At 37.8% G+C, this 22641-nt stretch overlaps 1 protein-coding gene across 4 annotated transcripts in view; it reads left to right on the forward strand.

The window, feature by feature from the left end:
* Nucleotides 1–22641, forward strand: part of CLYBL (citramalyl-CoA lyase) — a 266190-nt gene that overhangs the window by 232830 nt on the left and 10719 nt on the right. For 3 of the 4 annotated variants that reach the window (XM_059995771.1, XM_059995770.1, XM_059995769.1), the window contains exons 3-7: nt 5824–6012; nt 9982–10083; nt 11829–11922; nt 13242–13409; nt 17960–18084. In XM_059995771.1, coding sequence (XP_059851754.1) covers nt 5824–6012; nt 9982–10083; nt 11829–11922; nt 13242–13409; nt 17960–18084 — 678 coding nt within the window. The remainder of the gene's footprint in view (nt 1–5823; nt 6013–9981; nt 10084–11828; nt 11923–13241; nt 13410–17959; nt 18085–22641) is intronic. The other variant, XM_059995772.1, reaches the window with a different exon arrangement.

The raw sequence follows: 22641 nt of genomic DNA on the forward strand, positions 1-22641 counted from the left end.
TAGGAGAAATGTCTGTTCAAGTCCTCTGCCCATTTTTGAATTGTGGTGTTTGTTTTTTTGGTGCTGAGTTTTAGAAGTTCTATATATGTTCTGAATATATATTCCTTTATCAGACATATGATTTGCAAATATTTTCTCCCATTCTGTGGGTTGCCTTTTTACTCTGTTGAAAGTATCTTTTGATGCACAACATTTTAAATTTTTCATGAAGTTCAATTTATTTTTTCTTTTCTTACCAGTGCTTTTGGTCTTATTGATGAATGAAATTTTAACCAGTTAACTCATGGTATGTTCAATATTGCTGTAGGTTTTCTTTTTTCAAAAACAGGCAAACCAAGGGGCTTCCCTGGTGGTCCAGTGGTTAAAACTCTGTGCTTCCATTGCAGGGGGGCGTGGGTTCAATCCCTGGTCTGAGAACTAAGATCCCGCATGCCACACATGGTGCAGCCAAAAAAAAAAAAAAAAAAAAGGTTAAAAAAAAAATAGGCAAACCAAGATTTTTGGGGGTTAGAAAACTCAACACTACCATCTTACCTAAAGAAACACTACCAGGTTGTAATAATCAGTGAGAATTTGGCTTTTTTTCTAATGCAGTAACTACAGCAGTCTCTGTGATTATAATACATTTTATACATTTGTAAGAAAAATACAGTAATTTTCTAATGATGACTTTGTCACAAGCACTTCTGTTTTTTAATATTAGTGTATAAAAAGAACTTATATGAAAAGGGAGATCCTTAAATGGAACAATACATCAGAACTTTTTATTTTAAACCAAACAATCTCAAAATTTTCAAAAAAAATAATTTTATATAGATGACAATATCAGGGCCTTTTGCCCATTCCAGTCCATGCTTATGACATCATTTTATGAGTCAGATGAAATCAAAGTGAGGTGAGATGGAAAAGACAGAATTCACTAGCGTTTTTGAGTATTTGCATGGCAATTTGCATGGCAAATTTGCATGGCAATTTGCCTTTTGTAGGATGAAAATAGTAATTGCTCATTTTTAAAAATCACAGAGGTTATGCATCTCCCCAGAGCCTAGAAAATATTCCGTACTTCTTAACTCCCAAGTCCTGTTTCGGCCGCACAGCTTTCTCACTGCTCCTGTTGCATTCAGGGTCGTCTTGGCGACTTCATCTGAAAACATTATATGTTATTAACATACAGGGTTTCGGGGTGGAGGTGGAAAAAGAGGAAGGTGTTAATTCAGATGTTATGAAACTGTAATAATGCTATTATTTAAGACACTTATTTGGGTATGTTTATACTTTGTAGTTTTATAAATAAGCCCAAGGGGCTCCTCCTGGTTGTCACAATCCTCCTTGAATCTCGTATCCTGTCTGTCTCTTCCTATCCGACAGTAGAATTGATGTCGCTCTAATCCCTGGAAGTTTGGAACTAATGAACTGACTGCTGAGCTGCTGCCACGGAGCTTGGTCCCAAACTATACTGTACTTCACACTCGATTTATTCTCCAGATGGCGAGACTGTGCCGCCCCGCCGCGAGGGACCACCTCTTCCACTGGAGTGTAAAAGTGGACGGATGTTGTTTTCTTTGCAGATTTGATCATTCTGAGCTAGAAACTTGCAAGGCTGATTAGTTATTAGCTTTAATGGGTGCCAATTGAACCAACGGCACGCATATTTTCTCCTTTAATTTCAGAGTCTGCAGGTCTCGGTGATGGTTGATTTATCCGCTTTCTTACGTCAGCAGAGCATGTCTCTTCCCCAGGTGATAAGAATCCGGTCTCTGAAATCATAGCACGCCTTGGTTCCTGGCCCAGAGTCACATAATACGGTGGCTTATGTATAAGGACAAGTTTATTAGCCACCGGTCCACTGCACTGAGCAGCCCATGGCACGAAGTATCAGTTGAATGTGGGAACTTTGGTAATACCACCTTTTAGGACCAGGGCCTGTGAAGAGTCTGACCTGTGCCAACTTTCTTTGTGGCCTTTGCAGAGCCCACCTCTGGAATCAAACATGCTACAAACACACAAAGGTAATTAGTCTCTGCAAAAGTCTCATGTAACTGTTGAGGAAGGCCTTGCATTCATTATTCCGTCTTTTCAGGTTGTCAGATTTTAGGAGGACAAGTTCGCTCTACACTGAGAAATGCTTACCAAGGCTGTCCTGCAGTGCTAACACATTTAGAGTGCAGTTCCTTCTCAACTCCATTTTGAACAACCTGTTTTGCTTCCAGAATGGAAGACCACCCCACCCCCCAAAAACAGTTGTTTTTGAGTGGCCTCTTTTTGCCTTCATTTCCTTTTCCTTCTTTCTCCAGGGAGCATTTACCTCCCAATAATCTCAGCAGATCACCTGGATAGCCCTTCTGAGAAGGTGGTGTCTGCCAGGCCGAGTCTTACTAATCCCCCTAATGAGATGGCACTTGGAAGGATGGTCAGGGCCAAACAAGAGCCAAAGAAAAAGAGAATGAAAGTGTGAAGGGAGCGAGGTGATGGAGATGAGAGAGATGTAAGAGACACGGTAGCAAGACGTAAGGCCTGTGATAGAGAGAGAACAGCATGAACAGAATTTCTTTCTTTTCACAACTGGTGGACTGTGGCTCTCTCTAGCTGAAGACCCAGAACTAAATTTAATTGTTCTTAGAAACTGCCTTCCTCTCACCCAACAGATGGCATGGGTGTGTTTGCTAGCATAGTAACATATTTCACCATTAAAATACCAAAAAGAAAAAAAAATCAACATGCTTGTTGGTTGGTGTAAATTCAGTGAAGTTGTTGGATATTTTGGGATACACAGCAGAGGGATGCACACTTCACTTATGTAAATTGTCACAAGCAACAGCCCGTTAATAAGGGTGTTGTATGGCAATATAACTCCAAAGCCATCATCTTTTTTTGGAAAGGTACAGAATGATGAAGTGGAAAGAGCTTGGTTTTAATTCTGAGCCAGAAAGAGGAAAAAAAGTCTAATAAAATGCTGAGTATTCACTGCTCATTATTACAGCATGAAAAGTACTAATCAGATTATGCCTAAAATTGGAATGGGGTACTTCATTTGCAGCCAATTTCACAAGGGCTGAATTTTACTAAGTAAACCGGAATGTGCTGAAACCATGGCAATCTGACTTTAGATAAAAATCACAAACATGTTTAGAACATGAGCTTTGAACAAACAGTCCCCTTCGAATCCAAGTGACACAACTAAACAGCTTAGAGGTCAGATTTTGTTTGACACCAACATGAACAATTTAGGAAGCTGATGTTGCCAGGGATCCTGCGTCCTTGAGCGCACATGCAGATTAAACTAGAGGATGGAGGTGATGATTCAAATAACTCAAGTTTTTGGGGTTTTTTTAAATAAATTTATTTACTTATTTAATTATTCTTGGCTGCGTTGGGTCTTCGTTGCTGTGCGCGGGCTTTCTCTAGTTCCGGCGAGCAGGGGCTACTCTTGTTGCAGTGCGCAGGCTTCCCATTGCGGTGACTTCTCTTGCTGTGGAGCTTGGGCTCTAGGCACGCGGGCTCAGTAGTTGTGGTTCGCAGACTTAGTTGCTCCACGGCATGTGGGATCTTCCCGGACCAGGGCTTGACCCCGTGTCCGCTGCATTGACAGGAGGATTCTTAACCACTGCGCCACCAGGAAAGTCCGTCAAATAACTCAAGTTTTAAAATGCACTTCAGCCCAAATGATCTAGTTAGTTCCCTTCCATTTCCCGTACACTTTGTCCCAGCAGACCCTTTACAAGCCCAACCTGCCCTTGAAAGGAAACCTGGAAGTTGAAACTTTTCTGAGCTGAAGCCATCCCGGGTTTGTAGCTGTGCCAGGCTGCATGGAGCATAGCACATCTTGGGTTCTTTGAGGCTATGGATCTAGATACACACAGGAAGCATTTCTCTCGACAGCTGTCGATGGCCTTGGAACCATACTACTGAGTTGATGAGTTGACTTCTGACCTTCACCTTCAGGATCTTCCTATCCTGTGGCTGCAGCGAGAGGGCATGACAGAGCAAGTGGATGCATTTTATTGCTGTGGGACAGCCCACAGCAAGGTGTGGAACCAAGCCACTGTTGGCTGCATCCTTCCTCACTTTAGCTGGCATGAGCTCTCTCTTGCTTTTGTCTAAGCTTGGCATAATTATTGGCAGTCAGAGCTCAGTAAATCAGGACTCCACAGAGCTGTCTCAGACTGCTCCTATGTACTCTGCGTCCATCCGACTTGACAACTCTAAGCTGGTTTCCTCACACTGCTTAACTCAGACCACATTTGGAGGCCTTCCCTGCTTCTACCCGGTCATAGACCTACATCCGCCTGGTTTAAATCTACTGTCTTGGCTTGTCTCCTTGATTGGACTTCAACTCAATATTGGCTCAAATAATTATTTTTTCTCTCTGCTTTGGTTTATTATTTTCCTAGATAACAACTGCTATCCAAATGGCCATATATTGTTAAGACCTTTTTTTTCAAACTACATTCATCAACAGTGAGAAGCTTTAAAGTTTTATTAGTATCATAAAAACCCTTCCCAAATGAAACTACTTTTGATAAGTGTTCATTCTGACCATGAGAATTTGTTGAGGGCTGTTGGCAAGTTGGAGGAATTTGGTTTTGAAACTGAAATTGGCAGGAAGTAATGACCTCAAGGGCTTTCTTTCCCTTGATTCCTGCCCCCACGCCCCAAGTGCACTCCTCTCTCCCCAACCCCTGTCCCCGCTTCATCACCCCAACGCAAAGCCAATAAATAACATGTTTGGTTTTATATAGTTTTTCTGGGGACAATTCAAATACTGAATCAGACTTTCAACCTTTCAGCTTTTCTTAACTGTGGAGCAAAGCCTGCCAAATCAAAGAAAAAAATGTATTTGTCTACCACTTCATGAAGGGATTTCTTGGTGATATTATTGCCTTCCATCTGAATAAGCTAGAGCTTTTTTGTAGTGTGAAGTATCATTTTCCTGTGAGTGCCTTCTTAATTGAATGTTAAGATTCAACTCAGTTGCAAAAAAATTTTTAAGTGAATAAAAAAAGCATGACGCATGTGGAAAGAGAAAAACAAATCCTTATTTTTTTCCCTAATGTGAATATGCTGGCAGTCAAGACTACCATTAATCCATAAATTATCTAGTTTCTTGTATTTATTCAATGAGAAAATGCAGGTAGAGCACTTAGCACCATGCTTGGTGCTTAGTAAATGCTCAATAAATGTTACCTATTAGTTATTTTACCTTTCCAATGGGAAAGTAATGCTAATGCGCAAAATGAGAACACTATTTATTTATTTATAAATTTATTAATTTATTTTTGGCTGCGTTAGGTCTTCGTGGCTGCACACAGGCTTTCTCTAGTTGTGGCGAGCGGGGGTTACTCTTCGTTGCAGTGCACAGGCTTCTCTTGTTGCGGAGCACAGGCTCTAGGCGCACAGGCTTCAGTAGTTGTGGCTCACAGGCTCTAGAGTGCAGGCTCCGTAGTTGTGGCACACGGGCTTAGTGGCTCCGCGGCATGTGGGATCTTCCCGGACCAGGGATCAAACCCATGTCCCCTGCAGTGGCAGGCAGATTCTTAACCAGTGTGTTACCAGGGAAGTCCTGAGACCACTATTTAGAGTTTCACCAACGTGCATTACAATGGCTTTCATCTCTGCTATAGTCATCTCGAGTGAAGTCTGGAAATCAGTCACTTGCCCATCGGACTGGACAGTTCATTTCAAATACCAGTTATTTGGTGGACATAGTAGACATCGTAATGGTGCTCAGACTCTCCATCCACATAAGAGTTTCACAGACAGTTTGATTGTGTTTCTTCTCAATGATAAATAAACTTAGGAGTTACATTTTATCTACACTCATAGGATGAAGCTCGATTGAGAATAGTAAAAACTCTTGAAGACTTTGATCTGGGCCCAACTGAAAAGTGTGTAAGAATCAACTCAGTGTCCAGTGGTCTGGCCGAAGAAGACCTGCAGGCCCTCCTGCGGTCCCGGGTCCTTCCTTCCAGCCTGATGCTCCCGAAGGTAGAAGATCCTGAAGAAATCCAGTGGGTGAGTAGCTCATGCTTTGCTTTAATTAAAGACTCAGGAGAGGCTAACAAGGAGTAGCAGAAAGGAAGGATTTGGGTGCTGCAGGTTTTGAAAATGCATACACAGAGCCGAGAGAAAGGGAACTGAGAAAAAGGAGCAGGTCCCAAAGACCATTTCCTGCACACAAGGAGAACCTGGCTTTGCCTAAGTGTTCACTGGAACAGCTCTGCACTTGAAATGATGCTTCTGCTGCCTTAACAGGTCTGTGGTTTAGACAGAACAGCCTCCTCCAGAGCAGCCCCTGGAAACCAGCTTACCTGAGACTACACCCGGCCAGGCCCTAACCCTCCACCTGGAAGAGCAGTGATTTGCATACCTCTTAGGCAGATTCATTTGAAGTCATCAGAGACAGTGAAAGCACATTAGCTGCAAAGGAAAAAATGAACCTAGAGGAGGAGAGGAAAAGGTCACTCCTTGGGGCAACTATAGGAAAAGACAGGAAGCTTTTAACTAGTGGTTTTAATTAGCACAGATATTATTTCCTGAACAGTTTTCTAGTTCATCCTTTTTAAATTGCTGACAGGTGTGTTTGTTTCATGACAGACTTTTCAGCCAATAAACCCTTGGCATGTCAAATTACTTAAGAAAACTTTGAAATGGGCCTAATTATACTATGATTGTTTTAATTGTTAAAGTGGGGTGGAGGTTGGAGGGTGAGGCTAGATTTTATTTAGGGGCTGCAGTGATTCTGCAGATCTCTGCCGAATACAGTACGGTTCCACTGTGCCACTCCTGAGAGGAGGGCCCGTGGCACCCAGGTGCTGGAAGCATGGTAAGGGCGTGTGGACTTTGATTTGTGATTTTGATGCCACATCTAGGGTGATCCCTAAGTCTATGGCTACAACTGTAGCAATACGCCGAGTTCTAGTTGTGGCACCCAAATACATTGCTCACCTTTTCCATGTATGTAGCTATGTTGGCTCTGTGCTTTCCAGTGCCATGGCTGCCTGCCACATGTGGCTAGGGAGCACTTGAAATGTGGCCAGTCCAAATTGAGATGCGCTGTAAGATACACGGGACTTTGAAGACTTCATAGCACCCTCCCCCGAAAAAAGAATGTAAATTATCTCAATAATTTTTATGTTAGTTACATGTTGAAATGATAATATTTCAGATATATTGGGTTGAATAAACCTCTTATTAAAATTAAATTCACCATCTGTTTCATCTTACTCTTTTAATGTAGCTACTAGAAAGTTTAGAATTACACATGTAGCTACCATTATTTTTCTGTCCATCAGCTCTGCATTGGTGTCTTCCTGAAGACCTTCGTTCAAGGTCCCATATTTACTTTCAAAACTGGAGCTCTTCTCAGCAAGGTCACCCCTCAGGAGCTGGGAGATCCTAGTGATAGCAGGTTAATGTTGTCAAGAGTTCCTGCCCCATTCGAATGTGTCTTAAGTTGATTGAAATGGAATCTGAAGTCACTGTTCCCTTTTGGTTTCATAGTTAGTGCCTATTTATCACCGTTATTACCCCTCATTTGAGAGGGGAGTGCTCACCCCGGCCTTCAGCTAAGGCCTCTGTTCGCTGTTTTAAATCCTTGGATGTGAGGAACATACCGAAATCTAAATAGGATTTCTAGTTAACAGAAGTCTTTTGGGCTGTTTATTTTTTCCTCTCCGTTTGTATTTATGTGAAGCATAAAACCCAGAGCCTGATGCACAACTGAAAGATGGGCTTCCTTGTTTTCTTTTGTGTGAGAATCTCTTGCTGGCCTTTTGTCGCTAGTGTGGGTTCTTGTTTGACTGGCACGGCTTATTGGACTATAACAAGCGTGACTCGGCCTCCTTTGTCGTGGGACAATTCTCCCACAAATCCCGAACAGGGTGCATTCTTCCAACACACTATTGGGTGTGCACTGGAATTGAAAGAATTGCTGAGCCCTGCTACTTCATCTCCTCCCCAATCTCTTTGTGATTTTCCCCCTTCTTTTCCTCCCCCCACGCCCCCAGTCCCCTCCACCTCCCTGAAATGAACACTTTACCAGGCCGGAAACATTTAATCGTCTCCTTTTGAAAAAATTAATTGAAACTTCTCCACTAGTTACCTTTTGTGTTAGTACTTAATGCAATTTTTTAAGAAAGAAGGGGAGGAGGAGGAGGAGGATGGGCTAGAATGTTTAATTTTTAAATATGCCCCTATTGCCTTAAAAACAAAAGGCGTTAGAGATTTTTCACACTAGGAACAGGGATATTCCCTGTTGTAAAGGATATTGTAAAGGATTTACCTAGTTTTCAGCTCTACAGTTTTTGGGGTTATAACCATTATCACAAAGAATGGGGCAAGTAACATTGCAAGTTTTCCTTTTTTTAACAAGAAAAACAAAATTCCTCCAGTGCACAGGTAACACCAAAATCACTAATATTTTACCACCCGTTTTCTAGATTAAATGTGCCATAAATTAGGTTTTATTTTCATTTTCGTGGAATACTATACATTTTGTCCCCTGAAACTGTAGCCTTCTCTTCCTTCTTGCTATTTTGGTTGAGTTATTCCTTCCCTTGTAAAGTTGCTAAGGAGGCGATGATCATGGTGTCGAGGAAGGGAGGGGCAGCGGGAGCAACTGGGAATAATTCTTCATTACTGAAAGCTGTGATTTATTTTAGCCTAATTGTAAAGTTACTGCAAATCGCTCAAAAGCTTTTTAAAGATCCCAGTGATTAGATTTTTTTTGGTTGGGGAGGGAGGTGCTGCACGGGCAGTGGGGGGGGGCAGCTAAAAGGGGAAATAACACCTCTAATCCTGCTTCTGGTAAATAGGCTGCCAGCCTTTAAAATGAGTTTCCTTTCTATTAGTCAGAATATTATGCTAAGCCTTAAGCATTAGTTTTTTTATGTTGCCATAGCAGCCCTATTCCTGCAGGGTGGTGACCTGCGATGATTACAGTACAAAGCTTATAGGGTCTTGAAACCCCCTTTGAAGATGAAAAGTCTTTGATGGTTTATATTTATGCAAATCTCTTAGATATGATTTACCCAACTGAGACTGAATGGAGAGATGATTAAAATTCCCTTTTCCTTTGATATCCATTAATGGCTGAATATTCCTTAAATTTAAAATGGATATATATGTTTTTATCTTTATTTACAAAAATAGTTTTTTCGTACCTGTGTGTTTTTTTTAATCTCCCCACATCTTATTAGATCTAGATAGACATAATAGATTTACAATTTAGAGTGTGGTGGGTTTTTTTTTTTTTTTCTCCTTTGAAAGGGGTGGGGGGGAGATCTGTGCAAGAGCTTTTGTATGTTTCCAGATGATAGATTTTGGAATTTGGGCTACCCCACTGGCAGCACAGAGCTAGCTGTGAACTGGTCTCATGGAAAAAATTGGCGAGCTTTGGTCTTCAAAGAATTAAACTTCCTTTTTAAGGTCTTCCTAGGTAAGCTAAAAAATTATGAAGAAAAACCTCCGAACAAAGGGTAGTGTTGCTATAATGAATAATATGGATTCCACGTAGAAGGCTTCTGAACAGTTACACCGATGTCTGTGCAGGGTCCGAAACAAAACCAGAATGGCAGGTAGAGCAAGCCTTCATTGTTTTAGGGGCCTGCCACATGCACTGAACGAAGGGAAGGCGAGAGGCCTTAAGTAAAAACCTTTTCAAGGAAAGCATTTAAACTTGAGAATCTCTCCTTCCACCTCTTAACTCCTAGGCCTCAAATTGCGCCTTCAGAAAAAAAAACAATTTTTAATGCTTGAGGTTTTACTATTTAGTTTGCTGGGAACTTTGTTACCTTTTCTCTTTGGTCTTTCCTCTGTTTTTTCCGTTTTTTTTTGTTTTTTTTTTTTATTCTTTGTGTGGATGAAAGAGGCTGGGATATTACTTCCTCAGGTCAAAGACTTAAATACTACTTCTATTCTACAGTTCAATGATTGTAGCATTTTTTTTCCCCCACTAGTCACCTATGACACTTTTTATTCTAGTTTTCAGACAAATTTTCATTCTACTTACAAGGCCGAAAACTTGAACAACCTATGAATTTAATCCCTTTTGTGGAAACTGCAATGGGTTTGCTCAATTTTAAGGTAAGGAAACCATAATGTGGCTAGTAAGTTAGTATTTTATTTATTACCTAAAGAGAACTTTTGTTTTCAATTTTAACATCTACTTAAAATATTTTTCTAGAAAGATTTATAAGCAAAGTAAACCTTGAGCACCATTTATTATCTGTAATAACCAAAACCAGGCTGTGAGCATCTTAGAAAACAAAGAAATAGACGCAGTAGCAAGGAAAAACTTCCTCGTCCTAAATATTTAAATGAAATATTTATATATTCCTGGCATTAATTTTAATTAAATAATCACTATATAAATTTTTGCTGTGAATTATTACATTTATCGAATAAACGTACATGAACATTTGTCACCTTTACAAATTAACTTTCAATTATTCTTTTGTAACAATTGCCTTTTATTGGGAAATTATCAGGCCTCTTTGTAGCAACATAATCTATAATGTCTAATACATAAGATTACTATTTTTGAGTTAGTATACACACTAATTTGTACTATATTATTTCAGTTTGCCACATTAGAACATAAAATATTTCCTAATATACATTCAGGAAGATTAGCTGAGCCAAGCATTGTCACCATTGTATGGCTGCATTAAACTATTTGCCTTAACGAATTCATAGCTAGCTTGTTTCTTCCTCTTTATCAGTGGCCATTTAAATTGTTTTCCAAAATATGCCTCATGTTCCACCTGACCTGTGAACATCATCACTGTAGTACCCCATGACAAGGGCAGGAGAGAAGAAATACCTAAAAACAAAAACAGATAGTTGAACTGTACTGGAGAGATAATATGTGAGCAAAGGCTCCGAGAGGAAACTTTGAGAGACCTACTGGCCTATGCAGGAGGGGCAGAGTGCAAATGTTTGGGGAGCTGCTTCAGGCCTCGTGATCAGCATGTTTACACCACTAAGCACAAATCCTTCCAGCCTGCCCTAGAATTCTGAGAATATAGTCAACGCATATTTCTTAGATGCAACTAGATTCATACAGTGATTTCATTTTAAGCGCTGCTTTGCCATTTTATTCATAATACACTTAGAAGCACTCACAGCCCCTGAAATTAATCAACAGTGTCCTCACCGGTTCCTCATGTCCTCCCCACCCACATATGTTAGCATGCTTTCCCTCCACCTTTGCAGCATCACAGTCCTGTCTAAGATGACTGTTATTCATCTTTAATTTCACAGAGAAATGTCCAAGTTGCTTATTCATACATCTTGGATGACTTATTGCATTTTTATTTTCCCCTCTGGAGTTGTAGATTTTTGTATTGTTTGTCTTTAATCCTGAGACCATTTACTAAGAAATCTTGATCCCAATGCAAATAATCCAATTAGTTTGATTTTTAAATTCTTTCCTTTTCTCCTGTGGTTTTATGTTTATTGTTGGAGGGTCTCTTAAAGCAAAAACAAATTTTGGAAGAACAGAAATAACTTACAGTCCAATCAAAATGAGTTAACTTGAAAGTTTCTCTAAAGATTGGATGAACTAAAACTTGAACATTATAAATGTATTAATATATGCTACTAACTATATTAATATAATCCATTAAGCAAAGCAAATATATGCAACATACTTACTTTGGACAATATTAAATACCTTTTGAAAGGGGTGAATTGGGGCTGCATTTTCAGGACTGCTTTCAGCTAAACTGTGTTAAGAGGTGGACCTTTCTGTTACTGAAATATACCATGCTGCTTCTCTCTAATGGGTGCATTTCTGTGAGCTCTGGTTCTGTTCTGCTCTTTTACAGGCAGTGTGTGAAGAAGCACTAAAGAACGGGCCTCAAGTGGGTCTTTTTCTAGATGCAGTCGTTTTTGGAGGAGAAGACTTTCGCGCCAGCATAGGTGTCAAAGACATGTTTCTCTTCTCATTCTCTCTGTGCATATGTGTATATATTTTTTCTTTGCCCCTTCAAGAATGGGCATTTACATGACAATATATATTTGCCGACCATGACAATGGTTTTTCAGCTGAATGGGCAATACTTCCTGATAATTTAGGGCACCTCATAGCTGTCCTTCTTCCAGAACACTACATCATCACTTCCGTTCATTTATAAAATAACTAATAAAAAGCCTGTCGTAGCCTCAGACATGTTCAGGCATATATGACGTCTACTGTGTTCATAATAACTACATTATGTGAACAGCCTCTCTGTTGCTTAAATGTGTTGTTTTCCCATCAGCCAGATGGCTATCTAGTCTTCTAACACAAATTTAAGGCAGTTTCACATTGCTTTGATGAATCATTTTCTACATTAAATGAAGTATGTAAAAATTTTAAATAGATCTTAAATTCCCCCTAAAATATATTTCAGAACCCCTTTATTATTAAATATTTATTGAGATAGTATGCTTGTTTTCACCGATCTTCCCCATCCCTTAGGCACTATGTCTTTGGTCTGGGTGCATGTATAACTAACTAGAGGCTGTGAGTGCATCTAGAAAAGAGGCCAAGGCCACAAAGTGTTTTCAGAGCACCACTCCCAGTGACCTGAATGCAAGAGCTTTCCCTGAGCAGTGATATGGTCCAAATATAAACAGTGACAGTTACCCCACTCCTGGGGGAAAAAGAGGAACCAGTCTTTCCAGGAGACTTTTGTGTATCCAGCAGCTCAGTGGACACTTTCTGCCTCCCTCAAAATCAGCGTCCTTGCGTTCCCCCAAGCTCCCCTTCCACACCCTGAAGCTGCAGTATTTGGCTCAGAACCTGTTATGACATGGCATTACAACCACAGCACACGAATTCTGTGCTCAGTGACGGAAGTTAACTATTTCCACGCACAGCTGTTTGGCTACCTTTTATGGTGCTATCTTTGGACTGACACTTTCTGAGCAATGGCAAGAAGGAAAAAATACACCAGGAGTCCTTTGTGACCTATCAAGTCATTTGTGTCTAGCTCCTGAGATAGGGAAGGGGGGCTTTTCTTAATGCACGTGCAAGTAACTACACGAAAAGATGCCTTGCAAGATAAAGAGACACATGTGGGATTTAACTCTGCCTCCACATAGCCCTCTCTTCATTTATATTTGAATCATCATTTCGCTAGGGAGAAATCCCCAGGAAAACAGAGATGTCTTTACAAACGGCGTTTTTATAATAGATATCTAGGTCCAGTTTCCAAAGTTAAAGTCTCCTTTCTCGGTCAACGTTCTGTTTTCAGGTGCAACAAGTAGTAAGGAAACCCAAGATATTCTCTACGCCCGACAAAAGATTATTGTTGTAGCAAAGGCCTTTGGTCTGCAGGCCATAGACCTGGTGTACATCGACTTCCAGGATGGAGAGGGGCTTCTCAAGCAGTCGAGAGAAGGAGCTGCAATGGGATTTACTGGTATGATTCTTGATAATATCTTAGAAAGCAGTATCTAGATTAAGCAAACATTCCAGAAAAACAGAAATTTAACCAGGAACTGGTGTTTCTAATGTAGCCAGGTGTCTCATATACTTATTCCATTATCTGAAACATGAAAAAGTTATCCAGGACCAGAACCTGCCAAACAAATTATCATGTTTGTCTTTGGCTCCACAAGTCAAAAAATAAAGCACTCGTTTTAGTTTCTTCTAATATTACTTACCAGTTTTTTCTGTCCTCTTAAGTATTTTGTTGCAGTTTTTGCTGACACGAGGGGAGGGATGAGGCCATTTTAGAAGTGTTTTTGAGGGAACTGCCATAGAATTTGAGTTGATGGGGAGAAAAAAATTTCCTCAGATATTCAAAATATTAATTTATTTCTGAAAAAAATTTAGTGGTATCTTCTTTGTTTTTTTTTTTAAACTCATAACTAGCTTTTTATTCTTCTGGCACTTCAAGCCCCTCCTTACTCTCCCATCCCCCAGTAAGTGTCTGTGCACCTGGTGACACCTATGGGCATTGACTGGCACTAAGATCAGCGGGTCCTCGAAATCCTGTCCTGGAGAACAGGCAGATATCTGTTGATTGGTGTGCCCAGTCACTCAGATACCCAGGAGCCCAGGGAGCAACCGAAAATTGTATTTTTGCAACAGAAATCTATTTTTTGAAAAACCACAATACGATTCTGTACACAAACACATGTCAGCAGTTGCACACACACACACACACACACACACACACGTACACAACCATGGGTAAAAAACACCATAAGCTCTTTTATTCTTATTTGTTCTCCTGCTGCAAGTTCTAAGGATATCCTGATCAGAGATGCACCCAAAAAATAAGGAAAAGAGACAAGCATCCATGCTATTCCTTTTGTAAATATTTTTGCAATGTGTTCATTTAGAGGTTAATGAAAGAAACATTTCATAAAGTGACCTTCAGTGTAAAAGATACCTTCGTGGATGTTAATTTAACCCAAAGTAAAATTGAAAAACCATTTTAGTGTTATAGTAGAATTAAATAATGCTCTGACCTTTGTGTTTGTGTCTTTAACATAAAGAGTTAAAATGTGATTCCCCCAATTTGTTAAATAAATAAGTAAATGTCTATTATAGAGAAATATTTCTCAATCATCTGAACTATTAATAAATGAATCCTCCCTACATTTAGTAGTGACTGAGAAAGAAAGAGTCCCTCCACTGAATCCCTGGCGTTGTCCTTGTCTCTGTGCCTGTGACACCTGCCTCCTTCCAATGACCTGTTAGGATGTGGCCCAAATGGAAAAGTTGGAGAAAAACTCCATGAAATCTATCTAACAGACCCCGATGTTGTTGGTCTAAAATATGTGGCTTTGGCTGCCAAGCAGCCAGATGTTGCTCTGAAATGGGCACTAATACAATAAAAAATAGAAAACACTAAATTGATGGGGGCCTCTCTCACCATCACTCAGGATAACCTGGGTGTCCTCTGCTTCCTCTGGGGTAAATGTTTGCTCCAGAACTTATAAGGGAGTTTGAGAGTTTCTCCAAGAGACGGGACTGAATTAAATTGGTCCCTAATTCAATCGTAGAAGACAAGTTATTGCAAATCAGATTTAAATTTCTAGACTGTGCCCAACTCAGCATGAGGAGCTTACGGACTTGGCACTATTGTTTCTCAACAACAGGGAGTATTAAATCAGAAACAAAATGGAAGTGGGAGGGAGAGGGGAGAGGATGAGGAGGCACGGAGGGTACAGTGCCCGTTACATATTCAAGTGAACTAGTCAGTAAAGGAGGAAGCTAAACTTCAGAGCCATTTTGCAATTTTTAGAAAGGTCTTTATTGTCCCAATTATATTTCTATACACCAAGAAAAGGTAATTAGTCTGATAATAAGATAGATTATTTGTAGTATTTTTAAACAATAAATGCTTTAATGAGTATTTTAGACCACTCACGATCTGCTTGTCCTAATTATTTGTCATTTAATTGCCATACTTGGGGCTTTGCGCAAGAAGGGAGAAAAGGAAGGAAAGAAGGAAGGAAAGAAAGGGGAAGGAAGGAAGGAGGGGAAGAAAGAAGGAGAGCTACACACCCTATCTGAAGCAAGTGGTTGAAAGTTTTAAAATTCAATAAAGTATTATGTTATCCATAACACTGATAAGGATCTGTGCTAATAAGGATTTTCTCGACTTTTAAAAATTAGATATTTTTTAATGAGTTGTAGGTTTTTTGAAACTTAGCCATGTAACAAACAGCTGGTTACAGTTTCTTTTCTGTATTCATTGTTTCATGAGGCCACAATCCATGTAAATTGATTTTAAATCAAATGCATTGGCTGTATAAATGACTATTAACTTTAGGAATTATTTTTATAAAAAGAAACCAAAAATAAATCTTAGAATAAAGCTTTAACAGCCTACTTAGTCATCACAGTTATTCTAGTACTACATGCTGAGAAGAAAGATTATAAATATGAAGCACTATAGGTTTTCTTCTTTTTTGCAGTCTTTTGTAGAAGACAAAAATGACACCATCATACAGTTACCTAAAAGATTTGACAGGTATTGATTTAAAGCACGATATATCAAGTGGTACTGTAAAAAGGATTTCATGGTCATAAATTTTAATGTCTTCCAATTTTGCACCCTCTCAATAACTTGTCAATAACAGCTCTTCTGTATAAAATATTTGCTTTGCTCCCACATGGCATTAAAGTCTGATGTTCAGTTGTTGGGATATATAAGATTTGACGAAAGATAACTTCACATATGGAGGTTCATAAATTTCTAAAACCTAACACATATCTTAAAATTAGCCTCAGTACCAAAATATGGCTACTTAAAAGCCATCATTAGTTTCACAGCATTGTAAATAGTTTATGTTTGCTTCTCAATTTATAGTGTCTGTACCAAGAAGTTCCCATGAAATCTGGCTTTTTACACATTAGTGTAAATTATGTACATAAATTATAAAATTCAGGACTAACGATTAGTACAAAATGACTACCAGAACTGACATCCTTTATTAATAATATTGTAACAACTGTTAGATTGCTTAAATATAATTTCAATATCTACTATTGAAAAAAGTCTCATTTGTCATCATTGATGTTATTTGTTCCCAGAAATTATTCCTCAAATAATTTAAAGCATCTTTATTTATATAAGATTTTAATGTTTTATTAGTATGCTGACAGATAATGAAATAGCAACATGAGGATGTTTTAATTATGCTACTGTAAAGAAAAGATATTGTTATATTTATTTACTTAAACTCTTTTTCATGAAATAGTAAAAAAATTTTTTTAGAAACATTGTTCTTTTTTCTATTTGACAGAATAATGAAAGTAACAGGAATGCACCTTTAATAAAACATCAAGGATATAATTTGTACTGGCTATATGTTAAAGCAGCTATTTCAAAAGCAAAGCAAATTGATATGCCAACAAATATACTTAGCAGAGTAAATTATCATTAAGTGTACATTCATTTTTAAAGAACCAAATATGTCTGTAATTTTATCATATAATAAAATATAATCTCATCATTATTATAACATTAAAGTATGTTGCATTTTATCAATGACCTGATTAGATTCCACTCTTCCCTGATTGTTAAATTGTTTTTTTAATGACTACATGATTTCATAGAATCCTGTGACTCTTACCTTTGTATAATGTTTTAATTTAAGATTCCTTTTTAAAGCTTTTTTAAAACCGTTACTACAGAAATAAGATTTCTTCTGGGGTGTCTAAGCATCTGTATAAAGGAGAAATATCCAATCTTCATTCCATAAGCAAAAAGGGAAAATCTGAGGGGGTTTTTTTTGGTTAGGGAAACTTTATGTAATTTTTTATTTAAACATTTTTAAATGGAGTAATCTAGAGATCACAGTGTTCAAATCTGCCTTCTGTTTTACTATACTGAATAAAATTTTTTTCATTGAAATCCAATTTTCTATTAGTGGTTAGAAGGGATACACTAAGTTCATCTGAAAGAAAGAAAATTGAATGTATTATTGTAAGACACTATTGATATTAATATAGTTGTAATGTCTGCTTCTGTAAGCTTTATGAAAACCAACAGACCACTTTTAAAAGAAATCATGGAAGATGGGGTAATGGTACAGAATAAGCAAAAGACAACTTGCAGAATTGGAAAGAATTAACATGTAATTTTTTTCTACTTTAACTCAAAATAATCACTTTAATTTGCAGACATTATCCTTTTAAAGTTCCAGCCAAGCAGTTATTCAACGAGCTGCCTGGTCAATCCACCTGTAACTAAAAATGAGAGATTATCTGCTCTAAGATGGCATTTCTATAGGATCGGAAACACAATTACTCCCATTGTTGTATTTGTTCTTATGGGGTATTCTGGAAAAGCCTGCCTGATTGTGTTATTTTCTTTTTAAAAAGTTCTAAAAATAATCAGTTATTTTACATACAGACTGTAAGGCATTCAGGAGACTGGCGTGGTTGAGACATTTTGTTTGAACATGTGTTTGTTGTTTTGTGTTTCCGGTGTTATTAATCTTTCTGTAGGTAAGCAGGTGATACACCCTAACCAAATTGCAGTGGTCCAGGAGCAGTTTTCTCCTTCCCCTGAAAAACTTAAGTGGGCTGAAGAACTGATTGCTGCCTTTAAAGAACATCAACAGTTAGGAAAGGTAAATGTTTTGTTAATGCCTTGAAACATTGGTGAATCTGGCGTTTAAGATACTGTGGGGAAGAATGAAAAAATAGATACTGTTTGAGTGGTTTTTAAAAACTCGTATTTTGAGGAGGAGGATATGTGTGGGCTTAGGGGGGACAACATTTATCACTGAGAAATTCACTTAAGGTAAATTTGCCCTTCCACGTTCCTAAATATTTCACTCACTGGATCTCCAGTTTCTCATTTTATTCTTTTCATAAACTATATTGGCAGCCTTTGAGAAAACAGAAGTCTGTTTAGTTTTACTCTACAGACCCGATGCAGCATTCATATGAAAATAATTTTAGATCAGAATGAGAGCAAGTTGTAATGAAATAAACACAGTTTGATCAAATGGCTCTTTTGGAGAGAAGAAATAAATTTCAAGTTATTTTAATTTGGGGAGAAAAAAGTACAAAAATCTCCGGTTTAGTCATTTAAGAGTGGGAGGTTGTATATGTGTTAGTACCAATTTCTGGACCTGAGATTTGGATAGAATAGAAAGCAAATTAACACTGGAGTATGGTTGTTCCTAATTTAGTGCATCATTGAGCCTCGCGTTTCCTGCTCTGTGGGTTTCTGCTATGTAAATATTGCAGTGGTGATGCACAATCTGTCTCCACTTTGTGCCAGTAACACTTAAATTAGGTGTCGCCTGAAGGAAGATTTTATGCTAGTTGCAGCATTGTCAGTTAATTATCTTAAAGGTTATTTGCAATAATACCGTTTGCCTCTTTTTAAGAGGATGGGGGGAAAGTTGCATTTATAAATCCATCCTGGAGGTTATATCTAAACCTGGCCTTGTTACTTACATAAGGAGTGAAGTTTTGATGCCTGTAATGCAAAAGTACTTAGGGGAGAAAGAATGTTGAAACATTATGAAGGTTCTAAATGTTAAACAGTACCCCCTACAAAAAAAAAAGAACAAAATTGGTTTTCAGTGGTGAACCGGTGACATCAGTGTGAGAAGTGTGTCTTACACTTTTCACTGGCAGTAAAAGCACCTAAAAATCCCAGGACTTTCGAAAGTAGGTAACAGTATTAAGTGGGTCACTCCCTCCCTCTCATTACCTGCCTTCAGCTCCAACCATGCTCGCATGCTCACCCTCACACACATTCAGGCTCATCTTTGCACAAACTTGCACTTAAAATCAAAAGACGGAATGTATGACACTGGAGACATCCCATTTGGACTATACCAGTTTCAGGATAAACAGCAACCTTTCGTTTCAAATCAGTAGTGACCATCAAAAAAAACATATTGCAGTGCATAAAAAGATTTTTTCAGTTGACATTATGTTTTATGTCCATTTCTATATCTTGATCCCAAAATCCAGATCCTCCATCAATAAATATAGGTATTTATCTAGAGAGAAGAGCCATATACTTTTACATTTATACATGCAAATAACTCCATCCACTCCCCTCTCCTGCATGCTTGCCTGTGCAGACACTCACTAAATGTTCTGTACCTCCGTGTGTGCCTTATGCCAGCTAAGGATATGTACCTGATGATACTTCCTACTGAAGTAAACTGAGGCAGGATGGGGACCATCAAAACGGCAGACCAAGTAGAGTTCCAGTCTGGGCTAACACTGCCTTCTTGAACTATCTACACTGGGTTTCACATTGGATAAAATCAAAGGGCGCCACTGGCATTATAAGCAGCTAGAGGTATGGAAGAAGTTACCTAAGTTTCAGTAGCCAGCAAAGAAAATTCAAACTAGAAACACACTCTTTTACCAGCATTTAAGTTCTTGAATGAGGGAAAAACAGCACTTTTCCATTATATCTTGAAAGTGCTATTCCCAGGGAAAATTGCCCTAAAGTGTCCTTGCCTTTTGATGATGGCAACTTAGATGTTAAATTCTGAACTTTTTTTTTTTTTTTTTAAATAAGAAATGCCCTCTTGTTGGGACATATGCTTTCACAACAGTGTGGTAGAATAGCTTTTCTTAACACAGAACCATAGAAATTAGAGCAGAAGGGAGACTAACTATTAGGTCATTTCTTCCCTGCCCCATTCGTGTAGGTTTGTTTCCTACAGCAAATTCTCCTGGTGCTTTGTCCAGCAAGGTTTAAATGATTCAAGTAATGGGGCTTCCAGTGGGGACATATGGTTATTTTATCCAGTCCGCATGTTTCTTTCACCTTGCCTATAAATTGGCTGGTCACAAAAATTGGGTCTGCAGGTAGGTGACTCTGGGTCTTGAGGGGTCTTGGGGTTTAAAGAATGTAGGTTCTGTTTTTAAAGATTTAGTATAAATAGGTCGCTCAGTTGTATAAAATATTGCTTCCAACAAACATCTAATCTGTTTTATTTCAAATGTGACTCACTGATGAAAACATAAACCCTCGGATACTTTGTCCAGAGCACAGGTGACTCTCTCAACAATGGGAAACTGATGGTTTGTGTCCTAGTGAGATACTTATAAATTTCTAAAAGACCTTTTTTCGCCCTCTGATGAAAATTTCATTCAAGTAATGCTTTCAAGCAGAAATGACCCAAGAAGGCAAAATTATGTATCATTGTTTTTCTCTACTTCCTGCTCCCATCTTAAATTATATTCTGCCCTAAGATGAAAGGTATAGCTGAAGTTCACAGTTAGTGCTGGATCATTAGTATTTTCTATAGTGATAATAATATTATTATTCAAAAATTAAAGTTCTACCTTTTTTTTTCCTGTCCCCTCCAAATAACAAACTTCATGAGAATACTTAGATCACAAGTAGATAAATTATTGGGGTTTAGTCTTTAGTATCACGGGAATTTTTTTTGTTCTATATTAATTAAAAGTTCTAAGGAAATAAAGTTTGATGCCCTTAGTCTAATGTTGGCTAAAAAATACTTTACATTAAAAAATAATAAAAAATAACTATCTGCTCATATAATCTGTCTCTGTTTGGCAGGTAATGATACTTGTGACTGCTTTGTTTCAGGAAACTAAAGATATTTATTTTCAGGCTAAAAAATGTTGTCTGGCATGACAGTCCCCATCATAAGAATTAGGGCTATAGATTGATATTAGGGACTCATTAAAATCTGTTGGAAAAAGTTTAAACATTCCACATGCTCTATGCTCCTATTTTAATTCCCATAAGCTAAAATATTTCTACTTTAGCTGACACCAATTGTGAGGTATATATCCACACTATTAATCACACTTGATTTTTTCTTTCATCCTTCCAGAAAAATATAATTTGAGATACAACCTGTATGTCATTAACTATTTTAGTCTCAAATTATTCGGTGAAATAGTTTAGCCGGGATAAATCACTCCCATGTGATTTGTTTTAAATTTGTAAAGTATTTTCTTAAAAGTTAATTTCATTTTTGATGTCATTTTTTCGTAATAACAATGATTCCAATATTTGAAAATTCTCCATTCAGAACTGAATTTAGCATTGTTCAATTTAAAATATGATTTTAACACTTGTTTTGTTATCAACTAAGAACTGTATCTAGTATGAAATTGGATAATTGAAATCATCCCAAGCAAATAATTAGTTAATATTAGATGATATCAGTAGAAACTGTAATTTGTATATAAGTAAATACATATACATATTTATACTATATATATATATTCATATATGTATGCTACTATTTTTTCACATCTATATTATAAACTCAGTGCTAAATTCATCACTTCTTAGGCAAAAATGACAACTAAAGGAAATAGTCAGTTGCTTTTTTAAAATGATTGATAATCCCAGGAAATCCTACATTAAGAATTTACCATTTCTTTTCAAATGGTGGCTCAAACAGAAAAATATGAAAAAATAGCAAAAGGTATTAAGAATAGCAACATGTATTACATGAGATCGATCTTTAAAGGTACTTTGCTAAAATATTCATATTTCTGCAGTGTCTGGCTACCAATATGCAGCTTTGCTTCATTTTCAGTATTCTAAGCACTCTATTCATAGTAAATCTGTAAATGCTTTATTTGGTTTTGGAAGGATTTTGTTTAAATTTTTCAATATTTTTTGTTCATTATAGATTCGCAAGCTGGGTAAAAACCGAGGAAGGGAAAGTGTCCACCTTTAAAATCTAGGTTCCACTAGTAATTATAAGGTCAAAAGTAAGGTCACTAGCTGACATAACAACTATAAACAACACACATAACTGATACATCCTAACTTCACTCGAGAGAGCAATAATGCAGATTAACATGTTTACATTAATAAGCAAATCCTCTATAGGAATATAAATTGGGAACTTATATCTTAATAAAGAAAGAAAAAAGAAAAAGGTTTTTTCCCTCATGTAAGTCTTTTCGTCTAGAAAATTACAAAGAATAATTCCCCCTCCCCAATATTGAAAGCAAATTATTTTCATAGGTATCTGATTACGGCTCAGACACCTTTCGTTTGTGTTTCCAAATGCAGGGCTTTACAAAAGAAATACTGTTTGGTCCAGATGGCCTTCTAGAAGGCTCCCTGAGAGAACTCAGAAGTCTCTCTAGCCAAAAATATTGTTTCCGCTTATTCAAGTGCAGAAATCCACTGCCACTCTTTCACGCAGATC

This window comes from Delphinus delphis, chromosome 18 (genome assembly GCF_949987515.2).
Source record: "Delphinus delphis chromosome 18, mDelDel1.2, whole genome shotgun sequence".
Classification (NCBI taxonomy): Eukaryota; Metazoa; Chordata; class Mammalia; order Artiodactyla; family Delphinidae; genus Delphinus; species Delphinus delphis.